Source organism: Heterocephalus glaber, unplaced genomic scaffold (assembly GCF_053883595.1).
Source record: "Heterocephalus glaber isolate CG9 unplaced genomic scaffold, H.glaber_assembly_v1.0 deba00000347, whole genome shotgun sequence".
Classification (NCBI taxonomy): Eukaryota; Metazoa; Chordata; class Mammalia; order Rodentia; family Bathyergidae; genus Heterocephalus; species Heterocephalus glaber.
The window spans coordinates 59046174-59073824 of NW_028258143.1; the positions used below are offsets into that span (position 1 = coordinate 59046174).

At 37.9% G+C, this 27651-nt stretch overlaps 1 protein-coding gene across 9 annotated transcripts in view; it reads right to left on the bottom strand.

Moving 5' to 3' along the window:
• Positions 1 to 27651, bottom strand: part of Znf385b (zinc finger protein 385B) — a 423340-nt gene that overhangs the window by 300362 nt on the left and 95327 nt on the right. The window contains exon 3 of one of the 9 annotated variants that reach the window (XM_021247146.2): positions 6714 to 6856. The exons of 6 other annotated variants lie outside the window; for them this stretch is intronic. In XM_021247146.2, coding sequence (XP_021102805.2) covers positions 6714 to 6856 — 143 coding nt within the window. 2 more of the 9 variants (XM_004868152.4, XM_087200997.1) reach the window with 2 other exon arrangements.

Here is a 27651-nt window from a genome sequence, read left to right on the forward strand (position 1 = left end):
ACTCAGCCATAAAGAACGAGAAACTAGAGACATTTATAGCTAAATGGATGCACATTGAGGCCATACTCTTAAGTGAAATAAATAGGACACACGTGTAAATACAGAATAGTTTTTCTGGTGTGAAATACTAAAAGTGTAAATAAGGTTCAAATGATATAACCGATAATGTGAAATAGGAAGAAAAGGTCTAAAGGAATAGGGGAAGTAGAAGGGGTAGGGGAAAGGAAAGAAGGGAAAAGAAAAAAATATGAGAAAAGGAAAAAATGGAAACAAAGTCTCTATAAATAGGGAAGGGTGGAGGGGGTGAAGGGCGGGCAGGGAAATGGGGGAAAAAATAAGAACCAAGATACATCATGTAAAGGTACAAGATCCCAATGATGAATGTAACTGTATTCTATGCCTATAATGTACCAATAAACTTAATGATGTACAGACTGAAAAAAAAGACAATGATACATTTACTGATAGGATTCTGACATTGTTTAAATCTGTTACAGCTGAAACAAGAGACATATGTTAAAGATCACTCCATGTTATCCCCATTTTTCTTTACCTCAAAGTAGGGTCACAACCTATTATAGGATTCATTACTGTAATAGACATCCACTTCTTACCTTAATTTGTACATACACACACACTCTCAAAAACACACAAAGGTTTCATTTACACAAGAGTTAACTAATTTATTAAGAATATATTACTAATTTTGAAATATATAAAGCATTACAAATGCCAGAAAAGTCCCTGTGACTGCATTTCTGAAGCTACTAACTCCTGCTCTTTCCCAGAACCCCCCAAATATCTTGAGTAAAGAAATACCGCCTATACGTCCAAGAAGAAAGAGTGGGTTCTGGAGAAAGTTATTTTTTTCATCATAGTCCAAAAAATCAACACTAATTGAGAGTGGCTCAGAGAAAAATAACTGAAACTAGCATTACCATAGATATGCAAGTAAAATTCACATAGCAAGTTTAAAATATCAGCAAAAAGACATTTGGGTAAGTGCTCAGTGGCATTGCTGACTGCTTGGAAGAAATGAGAAGACAGAAAGCCCCTAACTTCTGACAATTTGGGAAAGCCATCTACTCATCATTCAATTGCCATTTGGAAAAACAAAAGCTATACCTGTTACACCATCTCACTGTTGTAGTCCAATATGTGCTGCCAAACCAGAATATCCAAGACTGGGTAATTTACAAAGAAGAAACGTTTATTTTTTATAGTACTAGAGGATATGAGATCCAAGGTCAAGTGGCTGCACCTTGTGAGGCAGGCCCTCTTGCTGTGTCATAACACAACAGAAGGTACCACATGGCAAAAAAGCAGGAGACCTTCAACTTACAGCCTCAAGCCCTTTTACAGTGCATTAATTAATTCATGGGGGTGGAGGTCTCATGATGAAACATTGTCACTGGGACACATGTCCTATACTGCTTCAGTGGAGACTCAGATTTCAGTGCATGAATTTTGGGTGTACATTCAAACCACAGAACTCACCTTTTAAGAAATAGAGTCATTCAAACTAGCAACTTAATGTACTCATCAGAGTGTCTTTCCAATTTGAAGAGAAAAAAACGTTGGAAGGCATTCAGCAAACTGAATTTAGATTATGGATTCACATTGGTATTTTGCCATAACAAACACACTAGACAGCCAGATAAGACTAAAATTAGAAGGAGGACATCGGAGACAACATGGAGACTGCAGTAGAAGAATATTTAAGGTAGAGAGAAATCAGAATCTTTTCCCAGAGCACAGTTCACATACCAGAAAGGGACACCAATGTCATTTAAAACTATTAGAAGAAGTAATGCATAACACAGTAACACTTATGACTAGGCAAAAATGGAAAACTGATTGATGAAAGAAGGCAGAAAATGTGTTTTGGGATTCAAAATAGTCAGATTAAAATGGGGTATACTGGTCATAGACATGAAAAAATAGGAAGTAAATAAGGATTTGTCTTTTAGAGAAAGAAGATATTTTGAAATGAATAGATTATGGCTAGGGGGGCATTTAACTTAAAGGAGATATAGCTTACTAAACTGTACTTTATTTGGATTGCAGATGTCATCCATGTCCAAGACCTGGGATAATTACACTCATGTTGAACTGATCAATTTGGGCTCAAAATAGGTTTCGTAGTTTCAAACGGAAGGAACTGAGCTTGCCTTTTAGATTGGGAACAAAGAGATTAAAGAAATTACTCCAAATATCTGCTCTGTATTAATCACTAATCAATTGCAAGATAGCCTCATCCAAAATTCTGTCCCAGTACATGTGGCTAATTTCTATTAATCTTTCTCATTTTAAGAATCAAAGCATACATTGATGTAGTCACTCGTATGGTTGATTTTTACAAAAAAGGAGTGCAGTAGGAAGTAAGCAGAGACAAGAAAGGTAATGCAGGAGGCTTAATGAGCAATGAATATTTTGCAGTACAGGCCCAGGTGAGATAAAGAGACAGAACAGAAGCCCTTTATTCTTCTGCAGAGAGCTTGCCCAAGGTGTGAGACATTCCGATCCAGGATGGGATGTTCTACTATGTTGTCACATGGTTGAAAGTGGGGAAGCCCAGGGCTAGAAATAGGGTTTTAGTAAATAGGTTAGCCTGCGTACAATGAGCATTACCTAAATATGTTATGAAGCTGTTGCAAGAATTCAATAAAAACCTACCCAGAGCCGGGGATGTAGCTCAGTGAGCCCACGCCTGTCTGGCAAGTGCAAGGTCCTGAGTTTGATCCCCAGTGTGAAAAAAAAAAACAACAAAAAAAACACCTGCCTATATTTTGTCATCATACCAGCACACAGTGGGCATTTAAATATAATCTTGATTTTTCTTAGTTATGGTGAATTGAGTAATTAAAGGATTGCCCAGCTTTTCTTCTAAGTCAAGTTTGTAAGTGTCTCTATCTGAAAAACGTATGGGATGCCAATCAAAAGCCAATGACCATAATAAGGCCAGATGGAGGGACAAAGGAGCAGGCATTGGGGGGCACCCTCCCTTTACTCCTCTTAACTGCATCAAAACAAAATTAATTTATAAACATTTCAATCCCACTGAAAGAAAAATCCTAAAAATGTTCTATTTGGCAAGGGATAACCATTGGAAACTAATTGCATAATACTCATTTGCTGCCTTCATTGTTTTATCTTAGTAATTACAGGAGGCTTATGATTTGCACTTCAGCAGTCCTATTTTTACACCATTTTAATTTTCTCAAATGGTAACTTACTCATGACAGAAGTTTTCAGCTTAAATCCTAACTGTGGAAACGTATTGCTTTGACAGGAGTATGAAGCCTGCATTTTGGCTTCCACAGCCATTTCTCTAATCTAGATCATCATTGGAGACTCACCTGCTTATTTCAAAAGTAGATGTAGGGTTGCCAGATCATAATAGAACACCAAGTCAAAACTGAATTCCAGCTGCACAAGAAGTAACTGTCAGTATAAGCACATCCCGAATGTTGCATGTAACACAATTATACTAAAACACTGTTTTAAATTAAAATTTAACTGGAAGTCCAATGTATTTTTCTTTGCTAAATCTGGGCCACCATATACTAGGTCTTCTTAGTTCATTAATGCAGTATAGAAAAAGGAAGTCAATGAAAAGACCAAAAGAGAAGAAATAAAGCTTAAGGGAAGAACCCACTCTCTCACTAAAGACCGTTCACCTTGGTAACATACCTCAAAACAAACCACAGACTGCACGGTTTCTAAACAAAGTACTAAAGTATGCCATTGAAAAAAGGAGAGTTCTTTGATGAACTTGGAGATTACTTAGATTTTTGCAATCATGTTTCTCAACTAAAACAAGTTTACTATGTCTGCTACACTTCATAAGTAATCATTTTTAAAATCTGCTTAAAAACAACTCAAGATTCCTGTCCCTTGATGGAAAAGTGAAAAGACGCAGGTAAATCACTGAAATTCACGAGGTACACATTTTCATGACATCCTAACTCCCACTTCTTATAAAAGACAAATTGGCACTAAGACTTCAGGTAGATATGCCAAATTATCCCTTGCTTCCCTGGGTGAATTTTCTATGTTCTATGTAATGTGACAAATTTCACTGTTCTAAAAGAATTCTGACATTCTAAAACTTTAATGGTTTTCACTTACTAAACACATTCTATGATTAGGAATTTCAAAGACAAAATTTAAATTCCCTGTAACCTTCCCTTCTCAACCCACAAACCCAATTTGTTTCTTAGGTTGGGGGAAGTGTAAATATGAAATATTTTATTTGTAAGCTGAAATCTACAGCAAAGTCCTCATGTCAGGCTGAGAATGATTTGCAACATGACATTCCCAAAAGAACACGAGAAAAATTAGCCATTTAAAATTGTGCTTCATCCAAAAAGAGAAAATGTTTTTCTAATTAAAATGGCACACATTATACCCCTGCATTTCAATAATAACATTTTATCTGGAATCCTTAATCATGTGTAGCCACTAAAACTAGGCAAAGATGCAAGGATTAACAAGAAAAAATATTATGAAATTTAAGATTTCAGAGGTGTTTTCGGTTCCATTGTCAAGACCTCATGAAATAAGAAGTGTATCAGCACCTTTCCAATGTGTACCCCATTCCACCTGCATATCCATCAATACCATGCCGAGGTTAAACGCAATAATCAGTGCTCCCCTAAGTGTCTCAGTAATTTTGATCATTTCCATTTCAAAACGCATTATGACCAGCACAACTTCCAACAAGGGTCACTTTCTGACAGAAAGACAAAGCCAAGCAAGGCATTCTTACCATGTTTCTAAATACATTGTATCTGTTATCATTCCATGTAAACAAATAAAAATTATTAAAAATTCAAGATGAAGCTATCATGAAAGAACATATTTTTCAAGTTTTTAATGTATCTTCAGACTGCTTTAATTTGTCTCCTTGCCTCTCCCCACTCAGAGCACACACGTACCACATGGTTCAGGTAGTTTATATCACATATGACATGCACAAAAGCTTTCCACTCTCGGCAACAGTGCTCTGGGATGCATGACCAGACGAGCAGGTAAGGATGATGATTAATTGCACAACATGGTCAGCATAAATGCAGGGGTATTCTACAAATGCATTGCAAAGGGATGAATGGACACTTGGCATTTCAGACCATGGTCATCTTGATGTCACATGTTAGGGAAGGTCCTTAGTTGTAGACATGAGCAACTTTAAATCTATCGGTCCTGGCTCACACAATATAAGAACTTCGGAGAAATGACAATGCACCCACAGAGTAGACGAGGCTGAAAGTCAGAGTCTCTTCTTGAGGATCTAATTAGGCTCTTCCTACCCCCACTTGTCTCCCCATTTTTCTTTTTTGATCTCATAGAGACACCTTAGCAGAAGCAATCAGCTTTGACAAAACACCGAAATCCTGGCAGTGAACCACGTATTGACCATTACCATAAAAAGAGCTGCTAAATGAGAAACCATGTGCTCAGTATAAAACTAATTTCATGCTTTCAAAGCACACAGTGGCTTCTAGCAAGATAGTGGCCCTGGGACTTGCTGAGAAAGATTGGTGAACACAAATGGTTTGCTCCTGATGTGTCGGCTTAGTCAAGCTTTATGTGTACTGGCAGTAAACGGGGTTCTCGAGTCTTCTGTCAAACAAATACACATTTATGTATAACTTTAAAGCAGAAAGCTATAACAAAAAAAGCTGCCTCAAATAAATCTAGCAGGAAACACACACACACAGACATATATACACACACCCCATGTGGCATGTTAGCAAATAAAAATAGACTTCTCAGCACACCTCACATACTAAACACTTAATGAGCATAATGTTATTTAAGTACATCATAACCTTCACATTCCTCTCATGTTTAGAAACAGCTTCATCTTATAGAATTGGAGTTCAGCACAGCCTCAGTAATAGGACTCCATCTACTAGGAGGCTAACTTTGAGCCACCCTTATCTAGTTGACTCTCAAATACCCTATATTTAAAATGCTACATCAGACCTTTTCAAGCATGATGATCTAATAATTTCCCCAGATGAGTGCCGGGGGAAGTTACATTTAAATGACAAAATCTGATACATTTAAAATATCACATCTAATTAAAACATGCTTTATGAAGAAATGTAGTTAATTTCCCCCTCTCATTCCACACACCATCACAACAAACCAATTACTGTAGGTTGTCTACCACATGACAGGTCATAACTTCTAATTATTAAGAACGTCAAGCCTAACAAGGTGTCAACTCCAGTATGCAATCCATTTCTCTTACTTTCTTAGTTATCTCATAAACATGACTTGTTTCCTCCTATATATTTTTCATGACAAAGACTGTACAAAGTATATTTAGTTTATAGCCTTTTTATATACCCAAAGCACATAATAACACTGCTAATTGCCTACTTTCAGTAATGACAGCAAATCACATAATATCACTGACTTGTTCTAAATGTTTAAAATGCAAGGGAAGTCACCTACTGGTAAGATGTTCTCGGCACACAGCTAGTAGAGAAAGAAAAGGATGCTTAGCACTCCCATGTAAGGAGTTTCTTCCCAGTAAAATTAAAGACATATATTTGCTCTTCAGTTTCCCCCATTCAGATGTGCCAGGAGGATGTGAGAAACACAACTGATGACTCCACAGGATTCAGCACAATGTGTAAAAGAGTCTGTTACTGCCATCCCAGACCCCAGCATCCAAGTTTCAGAATAAAAATGCTCACCTCTGCTAGGAAGTCCACTCCACATCCTGGCAGGGCTTTCACCAGCTCCACGAGCAACCAAGTTGGATAAACAAAACTTCCAGGCTGTGACCAGGGGGATGCACAGTGCTACCGGGACTTGGCTCCAGCCCTGATTATCCGTGTGACAGCACCACGTTATATCAGTGCCGCTCCAAACCTTCCCAGTTGCTGGCTTATTGCACTGCTCATTGAAAATCCTTTACACGCTGGCAACATTTTAGGGAAGGACAAACACTCCCTGAGTCATTTGTAAAGAAAGCAGAGCGAATTCAATTCTATATCTCCACGCATGCTAAAACCAGAGGCACTGTCAACGCACAAGTCTGAGGTGGATTTATGCCAAGAAACAGGCAACCTAAGCCTTCATTATCAATGCATGAAATCAGCCACTGTGATCAAATTCAAGCAAACCACAAAAAGGATATAATTATGAAAGGCTGCACAGATTTAGCACCAAACCTTGGAGAATGAAGAATCATCTATCGAAACTGTGTAAATGTTAAAAATAGCTCTGGCTTTTCAACAATAAGCAGGATACAGAGAAGAAATCAGTACTCTATATTATAGAGACTTGTCATAAAGGCTGCAAAAACCAAAAGAGCTGTAGATTCCTAGGACTTTTCTGCTGACAAATGAAATCACTACAGGCTATGTCAATTATAACCAATTTTTTCCATATATTTGACACAGATGTCCAGCAAAGAACAAGTTAGATATCCTTTAACTCCTAAGTGCCTGTCTCTAAATTAAAATAAATAGTGAAAATGTGCAGGGTTATGCAAACTACTATCAATTTTACTTAAAAACAACTTCTTCAATCTATTCTATATGACAAAATAATAAACATGCAAGAGGGGATTTTTTAATGCCATTATCTTTGCTCATTATTTTAAAAAACTCTAGCTCATTAAACTCATACACTCCTCTTCCAGCCACCCCCAAATTTAAATCTTTACCTTTTACCACCCTTTCTCTTACTTTTACTAGAATATACAATGCCAGACCCAGCTGACACAGTCTTAAAACAGCACCAGGACTGCTATATCCCAGCAAGTAGCAACAATGATTTGAAACCTCAAAATACAGAGCCTTGACATGTGCATGCCGAAAGGACACAACACCTTTACCAAACATCACAAAAATAATGGAAAGAAATTCTCAATAGGTGGCATTAACAAATGACACATTTAAAGCTCTATTCAGATTTTTTAAAATGGGTTTTAAGTTCTTACTGAGACTGTAAAAGGAAAGCAAATCAGGATCCAATGCAAGCAACACTTGCGTTGAGGATCTTCTGTAAATGACTGAATTTAGTCCTAGTGATACTGTCCCTTAGGTGACACATTTATAAGTGTCTACAATCTAAAAGATGTGTGAAAAATTAGTAATAGACCATCACATACTTTTACATAGCACCGCAGAAAATGCAGTGTTAAACATGAAACCCCTGAGGCTGTCCTTACTATGTCCCTCCATGTAGAGCTGACTCTTTACAGGCTGCTAGACACTCTTTCCTTGGAGACAGCATAGACATACACATGTGGACATATGCACATGTGTGTGTATCTGCTCATGCCCGCATATGCACATATGTCATGTCTCTTTGCAATCACTTTTGGCACTTGAATTCATTCATTTTTTGAAGCCCCTAAGCAACACAAGTGTATGCTAAAAAAAAATGGGAATCACTGATTTCACAATTGCTCCGTATCCTTTCTCTTTTACTTCCTTTTTCCTTCCCTCTCCCTCTTTCTCTCTCCCTCTTCTGTTTCTCTCTAACACACACACACATACATACCATACTTCTTGTCTTAGAAATTAGTTTATGAAAGATTTTGTACCTATGTAACTAAAACCATCTGATTCTTGACGAAGGAGTCAAAAATACATGTTGGAGAAAAGACAGCCTCCTTAACGAATTGTGATGGACAAACGATATCCATATGTAGAAGACTGAACCTAAACTCATATTTCTCACCTTGCACAAAAATAAACTCAAAATGAATCAAAGACCTATATGTAAGACCTGAAACTTTGAAACTGCAAGAAGAAAACATAGAAGAAACACTTGAAGTCATGGGCACTGGCAAAGTCTTCCAGGGAAGTAACAGCGAGAATCAACAAATGGGACTACTGGTATATCAAATTAAACCCTTTCTTCACAGCATGGAAAACAAATAACAGAGTGATGAGACAGCCTACAGAATAGGAGGAGAAATCTTTGCCAGCTACTCTTCCAACAGAGGATTGATATCTAGAACATACAAATAACTCAAAAAACTTAACACCAGAAAATCAAATAGCCCAATCAATAGATGGACAAATGAATCAAAGACACTTCTCAAAGGAAGAAGTGCAGACGGACAATAAGCATAGGAAAAGAATGTTCAGCATCCTTAGTGACTAGGAAAATGCAAGTCAAATCTACATTGAAATTCCATCTCACCTCATTCAGAATGGTTATCATCAAGAGTAAAAGCAAACAAATAAATGAGGAGTAGGATTTGGGAAAAAGGAACACTTCCACATTGCTGGCAGGAACGTACATGAGAACAGACCCTAACAAAAGCAGTGTGGAGGTTCCTCAAAAAAAAAAAAAAGTAGAGCTATTGTTTGATCCAACTATACCACTCCTTAGCATATATCCCCCGGAATTAAAGTCAGGATACTGTAGGGAAAACTACACATCCATGATTATTGTAGGATAATTCACAATAGCCAAGATATAGAACCAGCCTAGGTGCCCATCAACAGATGAATGAATAAAGAATATGTAAGCATATATCTATCTATTTATCTATCTACTATGTATATTTCATACATATGGAGTATTATGTACTCATCAAGAATGAAATTGTGTTATGTGCAAGAAAATTATTGGAGCTAGATATCATCATGTTGAGAAAAATAAGCTAGATACAGAAAGACAAGTACTGCATGTTCTTACTCCCTAATATGTGATATCTAAGAGATGACATGAAAGTAGAAAAGAGACTATTATTAGACAAAAGAAAGGAAATAAAGCAGACGAGGGAGAGCAGTGTAAAGGAGGTTCATGGGAGGGATGGATATGATCAAAATAAATTATACATGTTGAAACTAATGTTTTGTAAAGACAATAAGTACTAGTAAAACATACATTTTAAAAAGATGGAAGAAAAATGATTTTGTGCCTAAAAGTCTGTTTTATTGTTACCACATGTAAAGCTTCCTGATAAAAAAAGTTTAAATGAAACCAAAATTTGATTATAGGTCCTGATTCCTTCCCTTAAGACCTTTAATACCTGATGCATTCCAGAATCCAAATGTTTTCAAATCTTAGAAAGGTAAACCTCTGCACAAACCACAAACTGTGTAACATTTCCAGTAGGATCTGGGGCGACAACTCTGCCACAGTAATGTTTCTGTAGCAAAACGTGTGCATATTCTTACTAGACGGGATGCGTAAACCCTGTAATTAAACTCACATCAGCTCAGTCAGGTTTTCTAGCAGTGCGAGTCATTTTAAAATCTTCCACTTTTCAGAGCTTCTTGAACTGCAGGGGTTGCAGGTGAGAGAGTGAGTTCCTGCAGAACGGCTTCCCTACATTTACCAAGTTCTAGATTGAGAACTGCACCCCACACAGGGGCCCTCTTGCATGGGCAAGAGATTTAGAATGTGGCACTGCTTTAGCAGGATGAGCAAAAGATATGAGGAAAGGTACTATTTAGGCTGAACCGAATACGGCAAGAATGCAAGATGACAAAACTAGGATGTGGGGACTGGAGGAGAGAAGGAGCCATCCACAATGACTGAATTTTCAAGAATAAATAAATCATAGCAATAGTTAGCCATTGATTATCTACTTTATGCCCACGAGTGTGCAAGAAAGTTGGCATAAAATTTTTTATCAATCTATCTTAATTTCAAAAAGAAATTTTAAAGGAAGAATGTATTTTCAGAGTAAGGCATAAAACACTAACTTTTCTTACCATTACTCATTGTACCCAGAAGTAAAATATCTAGAATGTTAAACATCACTTCAGACATGGTCAGAAACAAACAAACAAACAAACAAAAACAAAGCTTTACCTTATGAGGTAAAGGTCCATATTTCATTGGTGTGTCCTATAGACTACTTGAGGTAAGTTTTCTTCGAAATCAATTATAGAAATCAACAGTAATATTCAAGATGTTTAATTTTAAAACTTATTTTAGAAATGAATAGTCTCAAGAAACATAAATACTGTGTGTCATTTACTTGGCCTCTTTCCTATGAGTGTATTCCCCAAATAAACACTTTTTATGAGGAGGCATATTGAAGAACCTTAGCAAAACCTGGACACTGGACTCCAAACCCTGGACCTGGAAAAATTACCATCTTCTAAGAATGTTTCCTGGTTGCCCTCAGGGCCTAGACTTGCAATGGGCAAATGTCCTGGGTACTTCTGTGAGCAGGAGTCTTCCTAGTCACTGTACAAAGTATAGCATAACGTGCATCTAGAATATGATCGCAAACTCATTTTCCATACAAAGAAGGTAACTGCATTTATCATTTTGACAGTACAACATGATTTTGAGAATTATCTCTTTAGTAGCTGAAATGGCACCCTAATGGTTTACTGGAGCAAACACCATCCCAATGGGTCTGTAACATCCCAGGGTTAAGATCAACATTTGCTTGTACATTTCACATCATGTCTATATAAAAACAGGTGAACTTCCAACATGCACAGACCCGAGGTCTCTGGATTTGCAAGGCCACGGTGACAGAATGCAAGCTCTTAGAGTGGGCAACATGACCCTTCATGTAATCAAGAGAAGAATGAACATGTTTCACAACTGGCCCAAGAACCAGTTACACAAAAAAGTGCAAGTGCCAAGGACAAATACCACAGGCAGCTGTAACACCCCCAGGGCTGTCCAACTTGAGACAGCCTCCCTGGTACAGTGCTGTTAAACTACACAAATAGAACATTTGTGTGCAGAAAGTTGCTCAGTCAGGGGGAGAACACAACTCAACAAACCCCTGTGGAAACTGCACTCATTAATGTGATCTTCCCATTGAGCTAGGTACTGAAAGCCACTCTCTCTAGATGAAAACAGGTAACATTTATATTCCATGAAGACTGCAAGATTTTAGGAACGCCTTTGATGACTCAAATCACTCACCCGCCAAGCATTTGGCTTAACTGTCTTAAGACTCAGTTTTTACAATGAAAGGTATCAGTGTCTGGTTTTCAAAATCTAAAATCTAATACTGGACGTTAAACAACCTTATTTTTTGGTAAATATGATATACATATAAGTTCATAGTCCAAAGCAGTCCCAAAGCATAAGACTATTTGTGTTTAACTGAAAAGGGACCAGCCACTTCTTTTAATTCTTTTTTATTTTTTAAATGCATTCAAGTTCCTTTATATATTGATCCCTTGGAGTTCTGTACCACTGTCATCAATGCTACTGCTTTGCACTTTTTATCTATAGAATGTGGAGTCATTTTATCCTGACTTTCTCAGATCTACCTCAGGCACAGCTCGAGATTTCTGATTTCTAAAACTGCCCGGGCTCTCTCTCAAAGTTGAAGCATTTTGGGGAGTGGAGGTTATTACTTGAGCCTTCGGACTATTTCCAAATTATTCTGCTCTCATTCATAAATAACGCCAGTCTCAAAAAGCTTACAATGTAAATCTCAATTAAGTTTACCTGGGCAGAAGAGATGCTCTGTTCTGACACCAATTCTACCCTTGTTAAGAAGGACAGAGTCGGGTTTTATAAAATATTTGAAAACTAAACAGTGATCAATTCTGAGTAACAAAGAATGGTAAATTCTGTCCATGTCCTTACACTATAACAGCACTGGATCTGAACTGTCCCAAGTAAGAGACGATTCTGGAGCCCTCTCATTCGGAGCTGGAATTTATGCTAAGAGAAGCAGAGGCCTTTTCCTCAAAGGTCCAATTTGGTAAATTTTGGTCAAGACCTTTCAAGTCTATACTTTCATGAAAAAACATAGGAAGTCATATGGATTTTAACCAATAAATAGACTGTATAAAATTATTCTATGGGCCGGGGATTTAGCTCAGTGGTTTGGCTGCCTGCCTCCCAAGTGCAAAGACCCGAGTTTGATCCCCAGTACCAAAAAAAATTTTTTAAAATTATTCTGTGGAAGAAGTTTTATAGACTTATAATTAAGAGGCCTAGGGAAATAAGTACACTGTAAATAATTTAATCTCCTGCCTCACAGTTAATGACTTATGTAATGCATTACTTACCCAATTCACGTACTGGTAGCTCATTATACTTCCACCATGATACTTATATTTTGCAAAACTCAGATTTCTAGGCCAGATGACAAAGGCAAATTGACTCACCAGAAATATAGGAAAACCAAACATTTGAAATTATGTTCTTTTTGCAAAAATAAAAGGCATTATATGAATGGATACTAGCTTTATCTTATATAAACCCAACATTTAACATTTATGTTCATACTTAATATCTCTTAAAATGGAATACAATTTCATCACACATGGAATGATGCTGATATATTTTAATAATAAATTTTACCTCTGCAGATAGGTCTCTCCTATGTCCTCTCATTTATTCTCTCTCTCCATCTCTCTCTCTCTCTCCCACGCCTTCCCCACCTCCTACCTTCCCTTCGTATTTCCCTCTTATCTTTCTCTGCCTTACGTGCCTATGAAATGAGGATGCTTCACCCTAGATGTGTATGTTACACACACACACACACACACACACACACACACACACACACACTCATCCCTTTATTAGGTATTTCTTTGCTTTCCACATGGTTTAAGCACCACCAAAATAATGTGAGCATGAAAAGAAATAATCTTACTTTCAGTAGACTATTGGCACCATCTGGTGGTCACTCTTTTGTACTGCATCTGCAAGTTTAAAAATTCTTCAAAAATTTCTGGAGACGAATTTGAAGGACAGATTTAACACTTTAAACTTAACATGTAGAAGATGTAATATGAAAAATTTGGCCAATGTACTTAAAACTCCAAATACAAGGGCCAGGAGTATAGCTAAATGGTCAAGTGCTCACTTAGCATGAGTGAGGTGCTTGGTTGGATCCTCAGGGCTACTAGTCACGTAAGACTGCAGAAAAATGATCCAAACCCACACGTGTATTTTCATAGTCATAAAATCTGTTCTAATATCCTGACCCTACAAACCATTTAATAGCACCAAATGTTTCTGAATGTAGACTAGGAATTAAAATAAGAGTGTTAGAGGAAATAGGAAACAGTTGAGGAATCTGAGGTCATCAAGTTAAGAACAAATTGAGCTGGTCCCAGCACCCGGAAGGAAGCTCCCCCACTGCCATCCCAGGCTCCTAGGGCAGAGAAGCTCAGCTGGTCCTAGCATCCAGAAGGAAGCTCCCCGTCTCCATCCCAGGCTCCTAGGGCAGAGAAGCTCAGCCGGTCCCAGCACCCAGAAGGAAGCTCCCCCACTGCCATCCCAAGCTCCTAGGGCAGAGAAGGTGAGCCACATGGACACCAGAAGCACCCCCCCCATGGAAATGAGAAAACACATAAACAAGCCTCAAAAACAGACTTCCAGATCACCTACATCAACCCCAAAGGGAAATGAGATGGAACAATCTGATACTCAACCACCTGGACTCTCTGAACTGGCAACAAAAGAGGATCTGGGAAAAATGAAATCAGAAATAATTACTCAGATAACAGCAAAGATTTTGCTCATGGTGCAAGACATGATTAATAAATCTAGAGAGGACACAGATTAAAAAATAGAGGATCTGAGGAACACGATGGAATCCCAACATAGGAAACAAATGGAATCCATAAAACAGATACAAACAGATTTCCAAGAGATTAAAAACTCCATCAAAAGTCTAGGCAGCAGAATGAACCAATGTGAGGATAGAATTTCCCATATAGATGATAAGATTGCAATTAGTGACCAGGAAAAGAAAAATTGCTTTAAAATTGTAAAGGAATGCAAGAAATCAATCCAGCAGCTGCTAGATGATGTAAAGAAGAATAACATAAGACTGATTGGCGTCAATGAAGAAAGACGAGAGAGTGCAGATGACATAAAAAAACTGTTCACAGAAGTGATGGCAGAAAACTTTCCAAAGAGGGGAAAAGAACTTGACATACAGATAAGTAAGGCATATAGGACTCCAGCTAGCCTTGATCAAAAAAAATCTACACATAGGCATATAATTGTTAAGATTCCAGAAACACAACAGAAGAACAAAGTTCTACAAGCAGTTAGAGAAAAGAAACAAATCACATACAAAGGAAAGCCCATCAGAATCACAGTAGACTTCTCAACACAAACCCTCAAGGCAAGAAGAGCTTGGAGTGACATATTCCAAGCCCTAAAAGAAAACAGCCTCCAACCCAGATTGATGTACCCTGAAAAACTATCTTTCAAAATTGATGGAGAAATAAGATACTTTCATGACAAAGAGCACCTTAGGAACTTCGTGAATACCAAACCAGCACTCCAAAGAATTTTACACAATAGCCTAGGAACAGACATTGAGGATCACAACCCTAGGAAGCAAAGCAGAATGAACACATCTGGCATGATAAGAAATTAAATGTAAAGGGGGAGAACCCAACAAAAAGAAAAAGTCATGGCAATGACAAGTCAATACGTTTCAGTTATAACCATCAAGGTTAATGATCTCAATTCACCAATCAAAAGAAATAGACTGGCAGAATGGGTCAAGAAGCAAAATCCAACAACATGCTGCATACAAGAAACACACTTAATTCAAAAGGAAACTCATAGAATGAAAGTTAAAGGGTGGAAAACAATACTCCATGCAAAGGGAACCCAAAAAAAAGCAGGAATAGCTATCCTCTTTGCAGATCAAGATTTCAAACCAACACTGATTAAGAGAAACAAAGAAAGACACTACATCCTTGTAAAGGGAACAATCCAAGAGGAAGAGATGACAGTCATAAATATCTATGCACCAAACACTAGTGCACCCAATTATATAAAACAAATACTAACAGACATGAAAAGTCATATATGCACTAATACAATTGTAGTGGGGGACCTCAACACCCCACTGTCACAAATAGATAGATCAACTAGACAAAAAATAACTAATGAAATAATAGAACTCAATCAAACTCTTGAACAAATGAACTTAACAGATGTTTAGAGAGTCTTCCACCCCACAAAATCAGAATACACATTCTTCTCAGCTTCACATAGGTCATTCTCCAAAATAGACCACATACTCACACATAGAACATGTTGAAGTAAGTGCAAAGGAATTGAAGTTATCCCCTGTATATTACCAGACCATAGTGCAATGAAATTGGAGATCCATAGCAAAAGAAACTCAAAAAATTTCATAAACACGTGGAAATTGAACAACACACTTCTGAATAACCAATGGGTCACAGAGGAAATTAAAGAAGAAATCACACAGTTCCTTCAATTAAATGACAATGACAATACAACATATCAGAATCTATGGGACACAGTGAAAGCAGTCCTAGGAGGGAAATTCAGAGCAGTGAATATGCATATTAGGAAAACAGAACGAGCCCAATTAAACAACCTGATGCTGAACCTCAAGCTTCTAGGAAAAGAAGAACAGGACAACCCCAGAGCTCATACAAGGGAGGAAATTATAAAGATCAGAGGAGAAATCAATGCAATGGAGACTAAGAGAATGATACAAAAAATCAATGAAGCCAAGAGTTGGTTCTTCAAAAGAATCAACAAAATTGACAAACCCTTAGCCAACCTTGTCAGAAAAAGGAAAGAAAAGGCCCAAATTCATGCAATTAGGAAGGAAAAGGGTGAAATTACAACAGACCCAGCAGAAATCCAGACGAACATCAATACCTACTTCCAGAACCAATATACCAATAAGATGGACAACACAGAAGAAAAGGACAGATTCCTAGATACATATGAATTACCAAAGTTGAACAGAGAAGACCTAAAAATTCTGAACAACCCAATATCAACCAATGAAATTGAAAATGTAATTAAAAACTTATCAACTAAGAAAAGCCCGGGCCCTGATGGCTTCACTGCTGAATTCTCCAAGACATTTAGAGAGGAACTGCTGCCACTACTGTTTAAACACTTTAATGAAATTGAAAGGGAAGCAATACTCCCAAATTCATTCCTGGAAGCAAGCATCACCTTGATCCCCAAAGCAGAGAAAGACCAAACCGAAAAGGAGAACTATAGGCCAATCTCACTAATGAACACAGATGCAAAAATCCTTAATAAGATAATGGCAAACAGAATGCAGAAGATCATCAAGAAGATCATACACCCTGATCAAGGGGGATTCATCCCAGGGATGCAGGGATGGTGCAATATACACAAATCAATCAATGTAATACACTATATCAATAGAGCCAAGGACAAAAACCATAGGATTAGCTCCATAGATGCAGAAAAAGCATTTGACAAAATCCAACATGCATTTATGATAAAAACCCTGCAAAAAATTGAAATAGATGGTCTCTACCTCAATCTGATAAAAGCCATCTATGAAAAACCAACAGCAAATATCATACTAAATGGTCAAAAACTGAAATCCTTCACACTAAAATCAAGAACAAGACAAGGATGTCCACTATCACCACTCTTGTTCAGTATCGTTCTGGAAACATTAGCCACGGCAATTAGACAAGAGAAAGTAATAAAAGGGATAAAGACAGGAAATGAAGAAGTCAAATTGTCATTATTTGCAGATAACATGATACTCTATATAGAAGACCCCAAGAACTCCACCAAAAGTCTTCTAGACTTAATAACCAAATTCAGTCAAGTAGCTGGTTACAAGGTCAACACACAAAAATCAATAGCTTTCCTCTACACCAATGACAGACTCACTGAGAGAGAAATAGGGCAAATAATTCCTTTTACAATAGCATCCAAAAAACTGAAATACCTAGGAATCAACCTAACAAAAGAAATCAAAGACCTCTTCTCTGAAAACTATGGCACTCTGAAAAGAGAGATTGAAGATGATGTCAGAAAATGGACAGACATCCCCTGCTCCTGGGTAGGAAGGATTAATATAGTGAAAATGGCCATACTTCCAAAACTGCTATATAGATTTAATGCAATTCCAATTGAGATCCCAGCAGCATACTTCATGGACCTTGAGAAAACAATCCAAAAATACATTTGGAACAAGAAGGGACCTAGAATACCAAAAGCAATTCTAGGTAACAGAGACATGGCAGGGGGTATCAGAATCCCCAACCTGCAACTCTACTACAAAGCTACTGTGATAAAAATAGCATGGTACTGGCAAAGAAACAGACCTGAGGACCAGTGGAACAGATTAGAAGATGGAGAAACAACTCCAGACACACTCAGCCATCTCATCTTCAATAAAGGAGCCAAACACCCTCACTGGAGGAAAGATAGCCTCTTTAATAAATGGTGCTGGAAAAATTGGGTTTCAACTTGCCAAAGATTAAAACTAGACCTATATCTCTCACTATGCACTAAACTAAAATCAAAATGGATTAAAGATCTAAACATTAAAATAGAAACTCTGAACCAGTTGGAACAGAGGTTAGGTAGAACCCTTGAAGACATCAGTGTAGGAAAAGATTTTATGAACAAAACCTCAGTTGCCCGTGAACTAGCACAAACAGTCAACAAGTGCAATCTCTTCTTATTAAAAGGCTTCTGCACAGCAAGAGAAACCACCAGCAGTGTGAAGAGACAACCCACAATGTGGGAAAAAATCTTCACCTGCTCTTCCTCAAGCAAAGGTCTACTATCTAGAATCTATAAAGATCTAAAGAAATCAGACCCCTCCAAATATATAAAGACCCAATTTGAAAGTGGGCATCTGAAACGAACAGACATTTCCCAGACAAAGAAGTAGAAATAGCAAATAAATACATGAAAAAATGTTCAACATCACTGGTCATTTGAGAGATGCAAATGAAAACAACACTGAGATTCCACCTCACTCCAGAAAGAATGGCTGCTGTCATGAAATCAACCAATAACAAATGCTGGCGGGGCTGTAGGGAAAGAAGAACCCTGCTCCACTGCTGGTGGGAGTGTAGACTGGTGCAAGCACTGTGGAAATCAGTATGGAGATACCTCAAAGAACTAGGACTGGAAGTCTCATTTGACCCCGCTATTCCACTGCTGGGGATCTTCTGCAAAGAATTAAAAGAATCATATCACAGTGATATATGTGCACCCATGTTCATAGCAGCTCATTTTGTAATAGCTAAAACTTGAAAACAGCCCAAATGCCCATCAACTGGAAACTGTATAATGAAAATGTGGTGTTTTTAAAAATAAAATGGAGTACTACTCAGCCATAAGAAATGAGAAAGTAGAGACATTTATAGCTAAGTGGATGCACATTGAGGCCATGCTCTTAAGTGAAATAAATAGGACACACATGTATAAATACCAAATGGTTTCTCTGGTGTGAGAAACTGAAAGTGTAAATAAGGACTAAATGTATAATAGGTCATGTGAAATAGGAAGAAAAGGGGCAAAGGGGAAGGAAGTGGGAGGGCTAGGGGAAAGGATAGAAGGGAATGGGATTAATAGGAGAAAATGGAAAAATAGAAACCAAATCTTTGTAAATAGGGAGGAATGGAGGGGTTGAAGGGAGGGCTGGGCAAGGGTGAAAAATAAGAGCCAAGAGAGACTATGTAAAGGTGCAAATTTCCAATGATGAATGTCATCATATTGTATATCTAAAATGTACCAATGATTAGAATGAATAATCAATAATGTAAAATAGGAAGAAAAGGTCCAAAGGGGTAAGGGTAGTGGGAGGGGCAGGGGAAAGGAAAGAAGGGAAAGGAAAAATGATGAGAAATGGAAAAAATGGAAATAAAGTCTTTGTAAATAGGGAAAGGTGGAGGGTGTGTAGGGAGGGCTAGGAATGGGGAAAAAATAAGAACCAAGATGCATTATGTAAAGGTACAATTCCCAAGGAGAAATGTAATTGTGTAGTATACCTACAATGTACCAATAAAAGAATTTAATTTAAAAAAAGAGCAATATGAAAAAAAAAGAAAACAGATAAATGATTTTTCTATAAAAAGAAAAGGAAGTATGCACAGCAGATTAAGGGAATGTGAAGATAGAATATCAGATACAGAAGACAGGATTGCAGTTAATGACCATGAAAACAGAGATTTCTTAAAAATAGTAAGGGACCATGAGAAATTAATCCAGCAGCTGCTAGATGATGCAAAGAAGAATACTATAAGACTCATAGGAGTCCACAAAAAAGCAGGAGAAAGTATAATTGACATAAAAAAAACTGTTTACAGAGGTAATAGTAGAAAACTTCCCAGACAGAGGTAGAGAACTGGACATACAGATAAGTGAGGCATATAGAACTCCAGCTAGCCACGATGAAAAAAATCTACACCTAGACATATAATAGTCAGGATCCCAGAAACCCAATAGAAGAACAACATCCTACAAGCACTTAGAGAAAAGAAACAAATCACCTACAAAGGAAAGCCCATCAGAATCACACCAGACTTCTCAACACAAACCCTCAAGTCAAGGAGAGACTGGAGTTAAGCATTTCAAGCCCTAAAAGAAAATAACTTCCAACCTAGACTGCTGTATCCTGCGAAATTATCTTCCAAAATTGATGGGGAAATTAGATACTTCCACGACAAAGAGCACCTGAGAAATTTCATGAACACCAAACGAGCACTCCAAACAATTCTAAACAATATCCTAGAAAAAGACAATAAAGGTCACACCTCCATGAGGCCCAAAAGAAGGAAGCCACCAGGCAAGGCAAGACACTAAAGGGGAAGAGGGAAAAATAAAAAATAAAAGAGCCAACAATAGTAAAACATCATGACAAGGATGAGTCAATATCTATCAATTATAACCATCAATGTTAATTGCTTCAATTCACCAATCAAAAGAAACAGACTTGCAGAATGAAGCAAACTCCAACAATATGCTGTGTACAAGAAACACACCTCACTCAAAAAGAAATTCATAGACTGAAAGTAAAAGGATGGAAAACAGTTCTCCACATGACAGAAACCTGGAAAAAAGCAGAGGTAGCAATCTTATTTGCAGACAAAGTAGATTTGAAACCAAAACTAATTAAGAGACACAAAGATGGTCACTACATCCTTGTGAAGGGAACAATCCAAGAGGAAGACATGACAATCATAAATATATATGCACCAAATATGAATGCCCCCAACTATACAAAACAAATAGGAATGGACATGAAATAAAACAAATAAGCACTAATACAATTGTAGTTGGGACCTCAGTACCCCTCTATCACAAATAGACAGATCATCTAGACAAAAAAATCAATAACAAAATTCTAGAATTGAACCAAGCTATTGAACAAATGGACTTAGATGTTTACCAACTGCTCCACCCCACAAAATCAGAATATACATTCTTTTCAGCTGCACAAGGGTCATTCTCCCATTCTCCAAAATAGACCACATGCTAACTCATAGGACATGTTTAAGTAAATGTAAAAGACTTGAAGTTACCCCCTGTATATTACCAGACCATATTGCAATAAAATTGGAGATCAATAACATAAGAAACCACAAAACTCCCACAAACACATGGAAATTGAATAACACCCTCCTGAACAACCAATGGGTCAAAGAGGAAATTAAAGAAAAACTAGCATCTATAAGTAAATGATAATGCCAGTACAACATACAGGAATCTATGGGATACAATGAAAGCAGTTCTACATGGGAAATTCATAGCAGTGAATGCCCATATTAAGAAAACAGAGAGAACTCAAATAAACAACCTAATGCAGAACCTCAGGCTCCTAGAAAAAGAAGAGAATAACAAACCCAAATCTCGTACAAGAGAGGACATTATGAAGATCAGACCAGAAATTAATGCAATGGAGACTAAGAGAATGATACAAAAATTCAATGAATCAAAGAGTTGGTTTTTTGAAAGAATAATTAAAATCAATAAACCTTTAGCAAAGCTTATCCAAAAAAGGAAGGAAAAGGCTCAAATCCACGCAATGAAGAACAAAAAAGGTGAAGTCACAACAGACCCACCAGAAATCCAGAGGATCATCAATATCTACTTTGAGAACTTGTACTCTAATATAATGGAAAACACAGAAGAAATGGACAGATTCCTAGATACATACAAATTGCCAGTTACATGAAGAAGATATAGAAATTCTAAACACCCCAATTACAATGAGTGAAATTGAAAATGTAATAAAATATTTACCAACAAAGAAAAGCCCAGGTCCTGATGGATTCACTGCTGAATTCTACAAGACATTTAAAGAAGAATTATTGCCATTATTCTTTAAACTCATCAAGGAAATTGAAAGGGAAGCAAGGCTTCCAAATTCATTCCTGGAAGCAAGTGTTACACGTTGATTCCAAAACCAGGGAAAGACCCAACCCAAAAAGAGAACTACAGACCAATCTCCCTAATGATCATAGATGCAAAAATCCTCAACAAGATACTGGCAAACAGAATACAGAGAGTCATCAAGAAGATCATACACCCTGACCAAGTCAGCTTTATCCCAGGGATGCAAGGATGATTCAATATTTGTAAATCCATAAATATAATACACTATATTAACAGAGTCAAGGACAAAAACCATACTATCATCTCAAAAGATGCAGAAAAGGCATCTGACAAAATGCAACATCCATTCATGATAAAAACGCTATAGAAAATTGGAATAGAAGGTCTTTATCTCAACCTGATTAAGGCTATTTATGGAAAACCAACAGCTAACATCATACTAAATGGTCAAAAACTGAAAACTTTCACACTAAAATCAGAAACAAGACAAGGATGTCCACTATCACCACTCCTGTTCAATATAGTTCTGGAAACATTAGCCATAGCAATTAGAAAAGAGAAATAAATAAAAGGAATGAAGATAGGAAAGGAAGAAGTTAAACTGTCATTATTTGCTGATGATATGATACTTTACATAGAAGACCCAAGAAACTCTGCCAAAAGACTTCTAGACTTAATTAACAGATTCAGTAGAGTAGCTGGATACAAGGTCAACCCTCAAAAAAACAATAGCCTTCTTATACACAAATAATGGACTCACTGAGAGAGAAATTTGGGAAATAATTACTTTTACAATAGCATCCAAAAAAATGAAAAACCTAGGAATCAAACTAACAAAGGAAGTAAAAGGCCTCTACACTGAAAACTACAGCACTCTGAAAAAAGAGATCAAAGAGGATATAAGAAAATGGAAAGATATTCCTTATTCCTGGGTAAGAAGAACCAATGTAGTGAAAATGGCCATACTTTCAAAACTGCTATATAGATTTAATGGAATGTCAATTGAAATACCAACAATATATTTCACAGAACTAGAGAAAACAATCCAAAAATTCATTTGGAACAAGAAGAGACCTAGAATACCAAAAGCAATTCTAGGCAACAGAGACATGGCAGGGGGTATCACAATCCCCAACTTGAAACTATACTACAAAACTACTATGATAAAAACAGCATGGTACTGGCAAAGAAACAGACCCAAGGATCAGTGGAATAGATTAGAAGATGCAGAAACAACTCCAGACACACTCAGCCACCTCATCTTCATTCAACAAAGGAGCCAAATGCCCTCACTAGAGGAAAGATAGCCTCTTTAATGAATGTTGCTGGAAAAATTGGGTTTCAACTTGCTAAAGATTAAAACTAGATCTATATCTCTCACCATACATTAAACTAAAATAAAAATGGATTAAAGATCTAAATATTAAAACAGAAACACTGAATTGGCTGGAACAGAGGTTAGGTAGAACTCTTGAAGACACTGGTGTAGGAAAAGATTTTATGAACAAAACCTCAGTTGCACGTGAACTAGCACAAACAATCAACAAGTGGGATCTCTTCTTATTATAAAGCTTCTGCACAGCAAGAGAAACCACCAACAGTGTGAAGAGACAACCCACAATGTAGGAAAAACTTTTTACTTACTGTCCCTCAGACAAAGGTCTACTATCTAGAATCTATAAAGAACTTAAAAAGTTAGATCTCCCAAATTTAAAGACCCAATCCAAAAATGGGCATCTGAAATGAATAGACATTTCTCAGACAAAGAAGTATGAAACATATTTTCATGTTTATTTTTAGCAAATAAACATATAAAAAATGTTTAACATCACTTGTCATTCAAGAGATGCAAATGAAAACAACACTGAGATTCCACCTCACCCCAGAAAGAATGGCTGCTATCATGAAATCAACCAATAACAAATTCTGGTGGGGGCTGTGGGGAAAGAGGAACACTGCTCCACTGCTGGTGGGAGTGTAGACTGGTGCAAGCACTGTGAAAATCAGTATGGAGATACCTCAAAGAACTAGGACTGGAAGTCCCATTTGACCCAGCTATTCTCCTGCTGGGCATCTTCCCCAAAGAATCAAAAGAATCATACCACAGTCATATATGTGCAACCATGTTCTTAGCAGCACAGTATGTAATAGCTAAAGTTTGGAAACAGCGCAAGTGTCCATGAACTGGAAACTGGATAAAGATGTAGGTTTTTTATAAAGTAGATTACTACTCAGCCATAAAGAACAAGAAACTAGAGACATTTATAGCTAAATGGATGGATATTGAGGCCATACTCTTAAGTGAAATAAATAGGACACACATGTGTAAATACTGAATAGTTTCTCTGGTGTGAGAAACTTCAGTGTAAATAAGGATTAAAATGATTAAGACAAATAATTGATAATTTGAAATAGGAAGAAAGGGTCCAAAGGGGTAGGGGAAGTGGGAGGGGAAAGGGAAAGGAAAGAAGGGAAAGGAAAAATTATGAGAAAAGGAAAAAATGGAAACAAAGTCTTTGTAAATAGGGAAGGGTAGAGGGGGCGAAGGGAGCACAGGGAATGGGGAAAAAATAAGAACCAAGATACATCATGTACAGGTACAAGCACTCAATGATAAATGTAAATGTATTGTATACCTAAAATGTACCAATAAAAGAATTTAAGCAAAAAAAAAAAGTTAAGCATAGACTATGGCAGCAAAGCAAGTGGCACAATAATATCAGTGTGTCATCTGACAAAACATCTTCCAGTGTGGTTCTCCATTCCCACTTCCAAACCATTACCTCCATATCCTGCTGCAAAATACCGTGGGGTTTTTATCTCCCTGATCCTCTTCCAACACCAAAACATCTTCAAATTACAATCCACTCCATCTCAGTGTAAAATTTCTAAGGCCAAATAAAATATGCCACTTTTCAAGTGGAGACAGAGTCCACTTTTCAGCCTTTGAATCCAGTTGGCCTGTGACAAGTTTGCGGTCTTACAGTGCTCCTCTCTAATGCTATCTCCCAAAGTCTGTTTTAGCCTCTTCCCAAAGCAGAGCCTACTGGTCAGGATGAGCCAGGCTTCAGCCAGCACCAACCAACAGCTGTATGGGAGATGCCATCTCACACCACATGACGCTGTGCACCTGCCAGGTGCTGCAGCTTTGGGGTGGCTCCCGACAAAAACCACCTGAGCTCAGCACACTATCATGATTAAATCAAAACATGTTTAAGAAAATTTCTAAAGTCTTCTACCTACTTTCCCAAACTTCATGTTTTTTCTAGTTCTCTCTGTTCCAGCTGCACCTCTGCTTTTCAAACATGCCAAGACCTCTTCACTCCCTTTGGATCATTTTTCTGCACTCATTTGTCATGACTAACTCCTTTTTAGTCTGAAAATTTCAACCTTCAATGAGAATTAGAAATTCCTATGGAATTCATCAAAAGTGAGAGAGAGAAATGGACATTTCGGTTAATAAGCAGCTGTAAAGTAACAAAGAAGTAGCTCTGAATTCTTTTCATTTTTATCGAGTGAAGAATTTGTTACGTAAGTTATGAGAGATAAAGTGGGGTGTAGATAAGACCTCAGACTGAATCGTTGTGAGCCCTTAGGGAAAGTTTCCAATCGCTCCCTCTGTGTCCTCGTCCAAGTGGGAGGTGAATCACACACACCTCACGGGGCTGGGAGGCAGAAGTCATCATTTCAGCCTTTGCTCAAAGAACCTTCAAGCAGAACCTTTTCCCATCCCAAGGACACAGATCCTCAAAACCCCAGAATAAAGTCAGTCCCCTCACAATCCCTGGACAAGATGATTCCCTGCGACAAGCACAAACTTTGCTTGAGGACACAGGCACAAAAAGTGTAAAATTAGCACCAATTTCTCCACTGAGAGAATGACCTGCTTCTGATTCAAAGGAGGAGGGTGTCACAAAGTCTCACCGGTGTGTCTGGGATGTGGGGAAGGCCTCAGCAGTAAAAGCTGACCTTGCTGTGAAGACGGGCTGCACCCACAATCCAAGACCTATTTTCTGACAGCTTCTCCTGGGTCCCTGACGGGGCACAAAGTAGGCAACATCCGGATGCCCAGCCCAAACTATGCCCATAGAAGGGAGGCAAGAATGCCACAGGAGGGAGCAGCCGAAGAGCCAGCCTTGTGCCAGATCCCAGCCTGGCCTCTCCCAGCAGCCAGCGAAACTAACCCCTTTTTTCCTCGCTCACCCTGCATGTAACAGTAGTGGCTCCTTCCTCACTAATCTGCCGGGCAGCTCTGGGACTAGCCTCCTTGGCACTACATCTGGAGCAGGATAAGGGCTTATTCACCCGCCAGACCACAGCTTTTCCATTGGCCTTCCCTGCTTTTATGATATTATGAAAAGGGCAGTTGTTTATAAAGCTCTCAATGAGGATGAATCTTGTTTGGTGGAGTTTCTGGGATATTGCTCTTTAGTTCCGTGACGTCATCCTTCTCCTTCCTGAGCCAGTGGATGCCGCAGAAGTCAGAGGAGCACAAGAAGGCCTCCTTTTCTCCTCTCTTCCCTCACCATCTCCTGTATGTATTTAAGAGGAGATGCTCCTCTGCCAGGTATAGAATCCTCCTGGGTGGGTTACACTGGTGTTCTCCAAGTCTCCCGCAAAGCCCTGCTTGTAGTGCATGAGGTTTGGGGGTCAATGAGCTATCAGCCGTAACAATTCCCACCAGCCGTGTGTGAGGACAGACGGTCTCCAAATCCTTTCCAGCATTTGTTTTTTGTCACTATCTTTTATTTAGCCATTCTGATAGGTAATGAAATCTCATTGTGATTTCCTCATTTCCCCAATGGCTAATGATGTTAAACATCTTTTCATGCACTGATTTATCATCTATCTATCCTCTTTAGTAAGAGTCTTATCTTTTGCCCACTTTAGTTGCATTATCTGATTATTTACTGTTGAGTTTTTTGTTTTCTTCTTCTTTTCTTGTAGTTATGTAGTTCAGGCTGCCTTGAACTCACAGCAATCCTGCTTCAGCCTCCCAACTGCGGGGATTACACCATGCCTGGCTTTACCGCTGAGTTTTGAGAATTCTTTATATATTCTTAATATTAGTTCTTTATTGGATATATGATTTTCAAATATTTTCTCCTGTTTGAATGTTTATTTATAAGACACATCATTCTTTTTTTTTTTTGCTTTAGGTAATACTGGCCTTATAAAATAAGTGGGTGTTTCTTCCTCCTGTTTTCTGGAAGAAACTGTAAAATTGATGTTAGTTTTTCTTCAAATAATTGATAGAAACCTCCAGCAAGACCCCTGTGGACCCCCTTCCCACTCCCATTAATGACCACACTTATGAAGACTAAAGAGGAAAAGGGAAGTTACCAGTTCAGCTTACAGTTCTAAGGTAGAATACCATTACTACTGTAATGAGGTCATCAATTACTGTGCATTAAAAACAGCTCTAAAGATTTTATTTTAATATTTTAACTGAACTACTTCTATAAAGACCCTGTCTCCAAAGAGGGTCACATTCTGAGGCACTGGGAGGTTAGACTCCAACATATCTTTTTTTATGCGCGGATACAGCTCAATCCATAATATTCTCTAAAGCCAAGCATGGGGAAG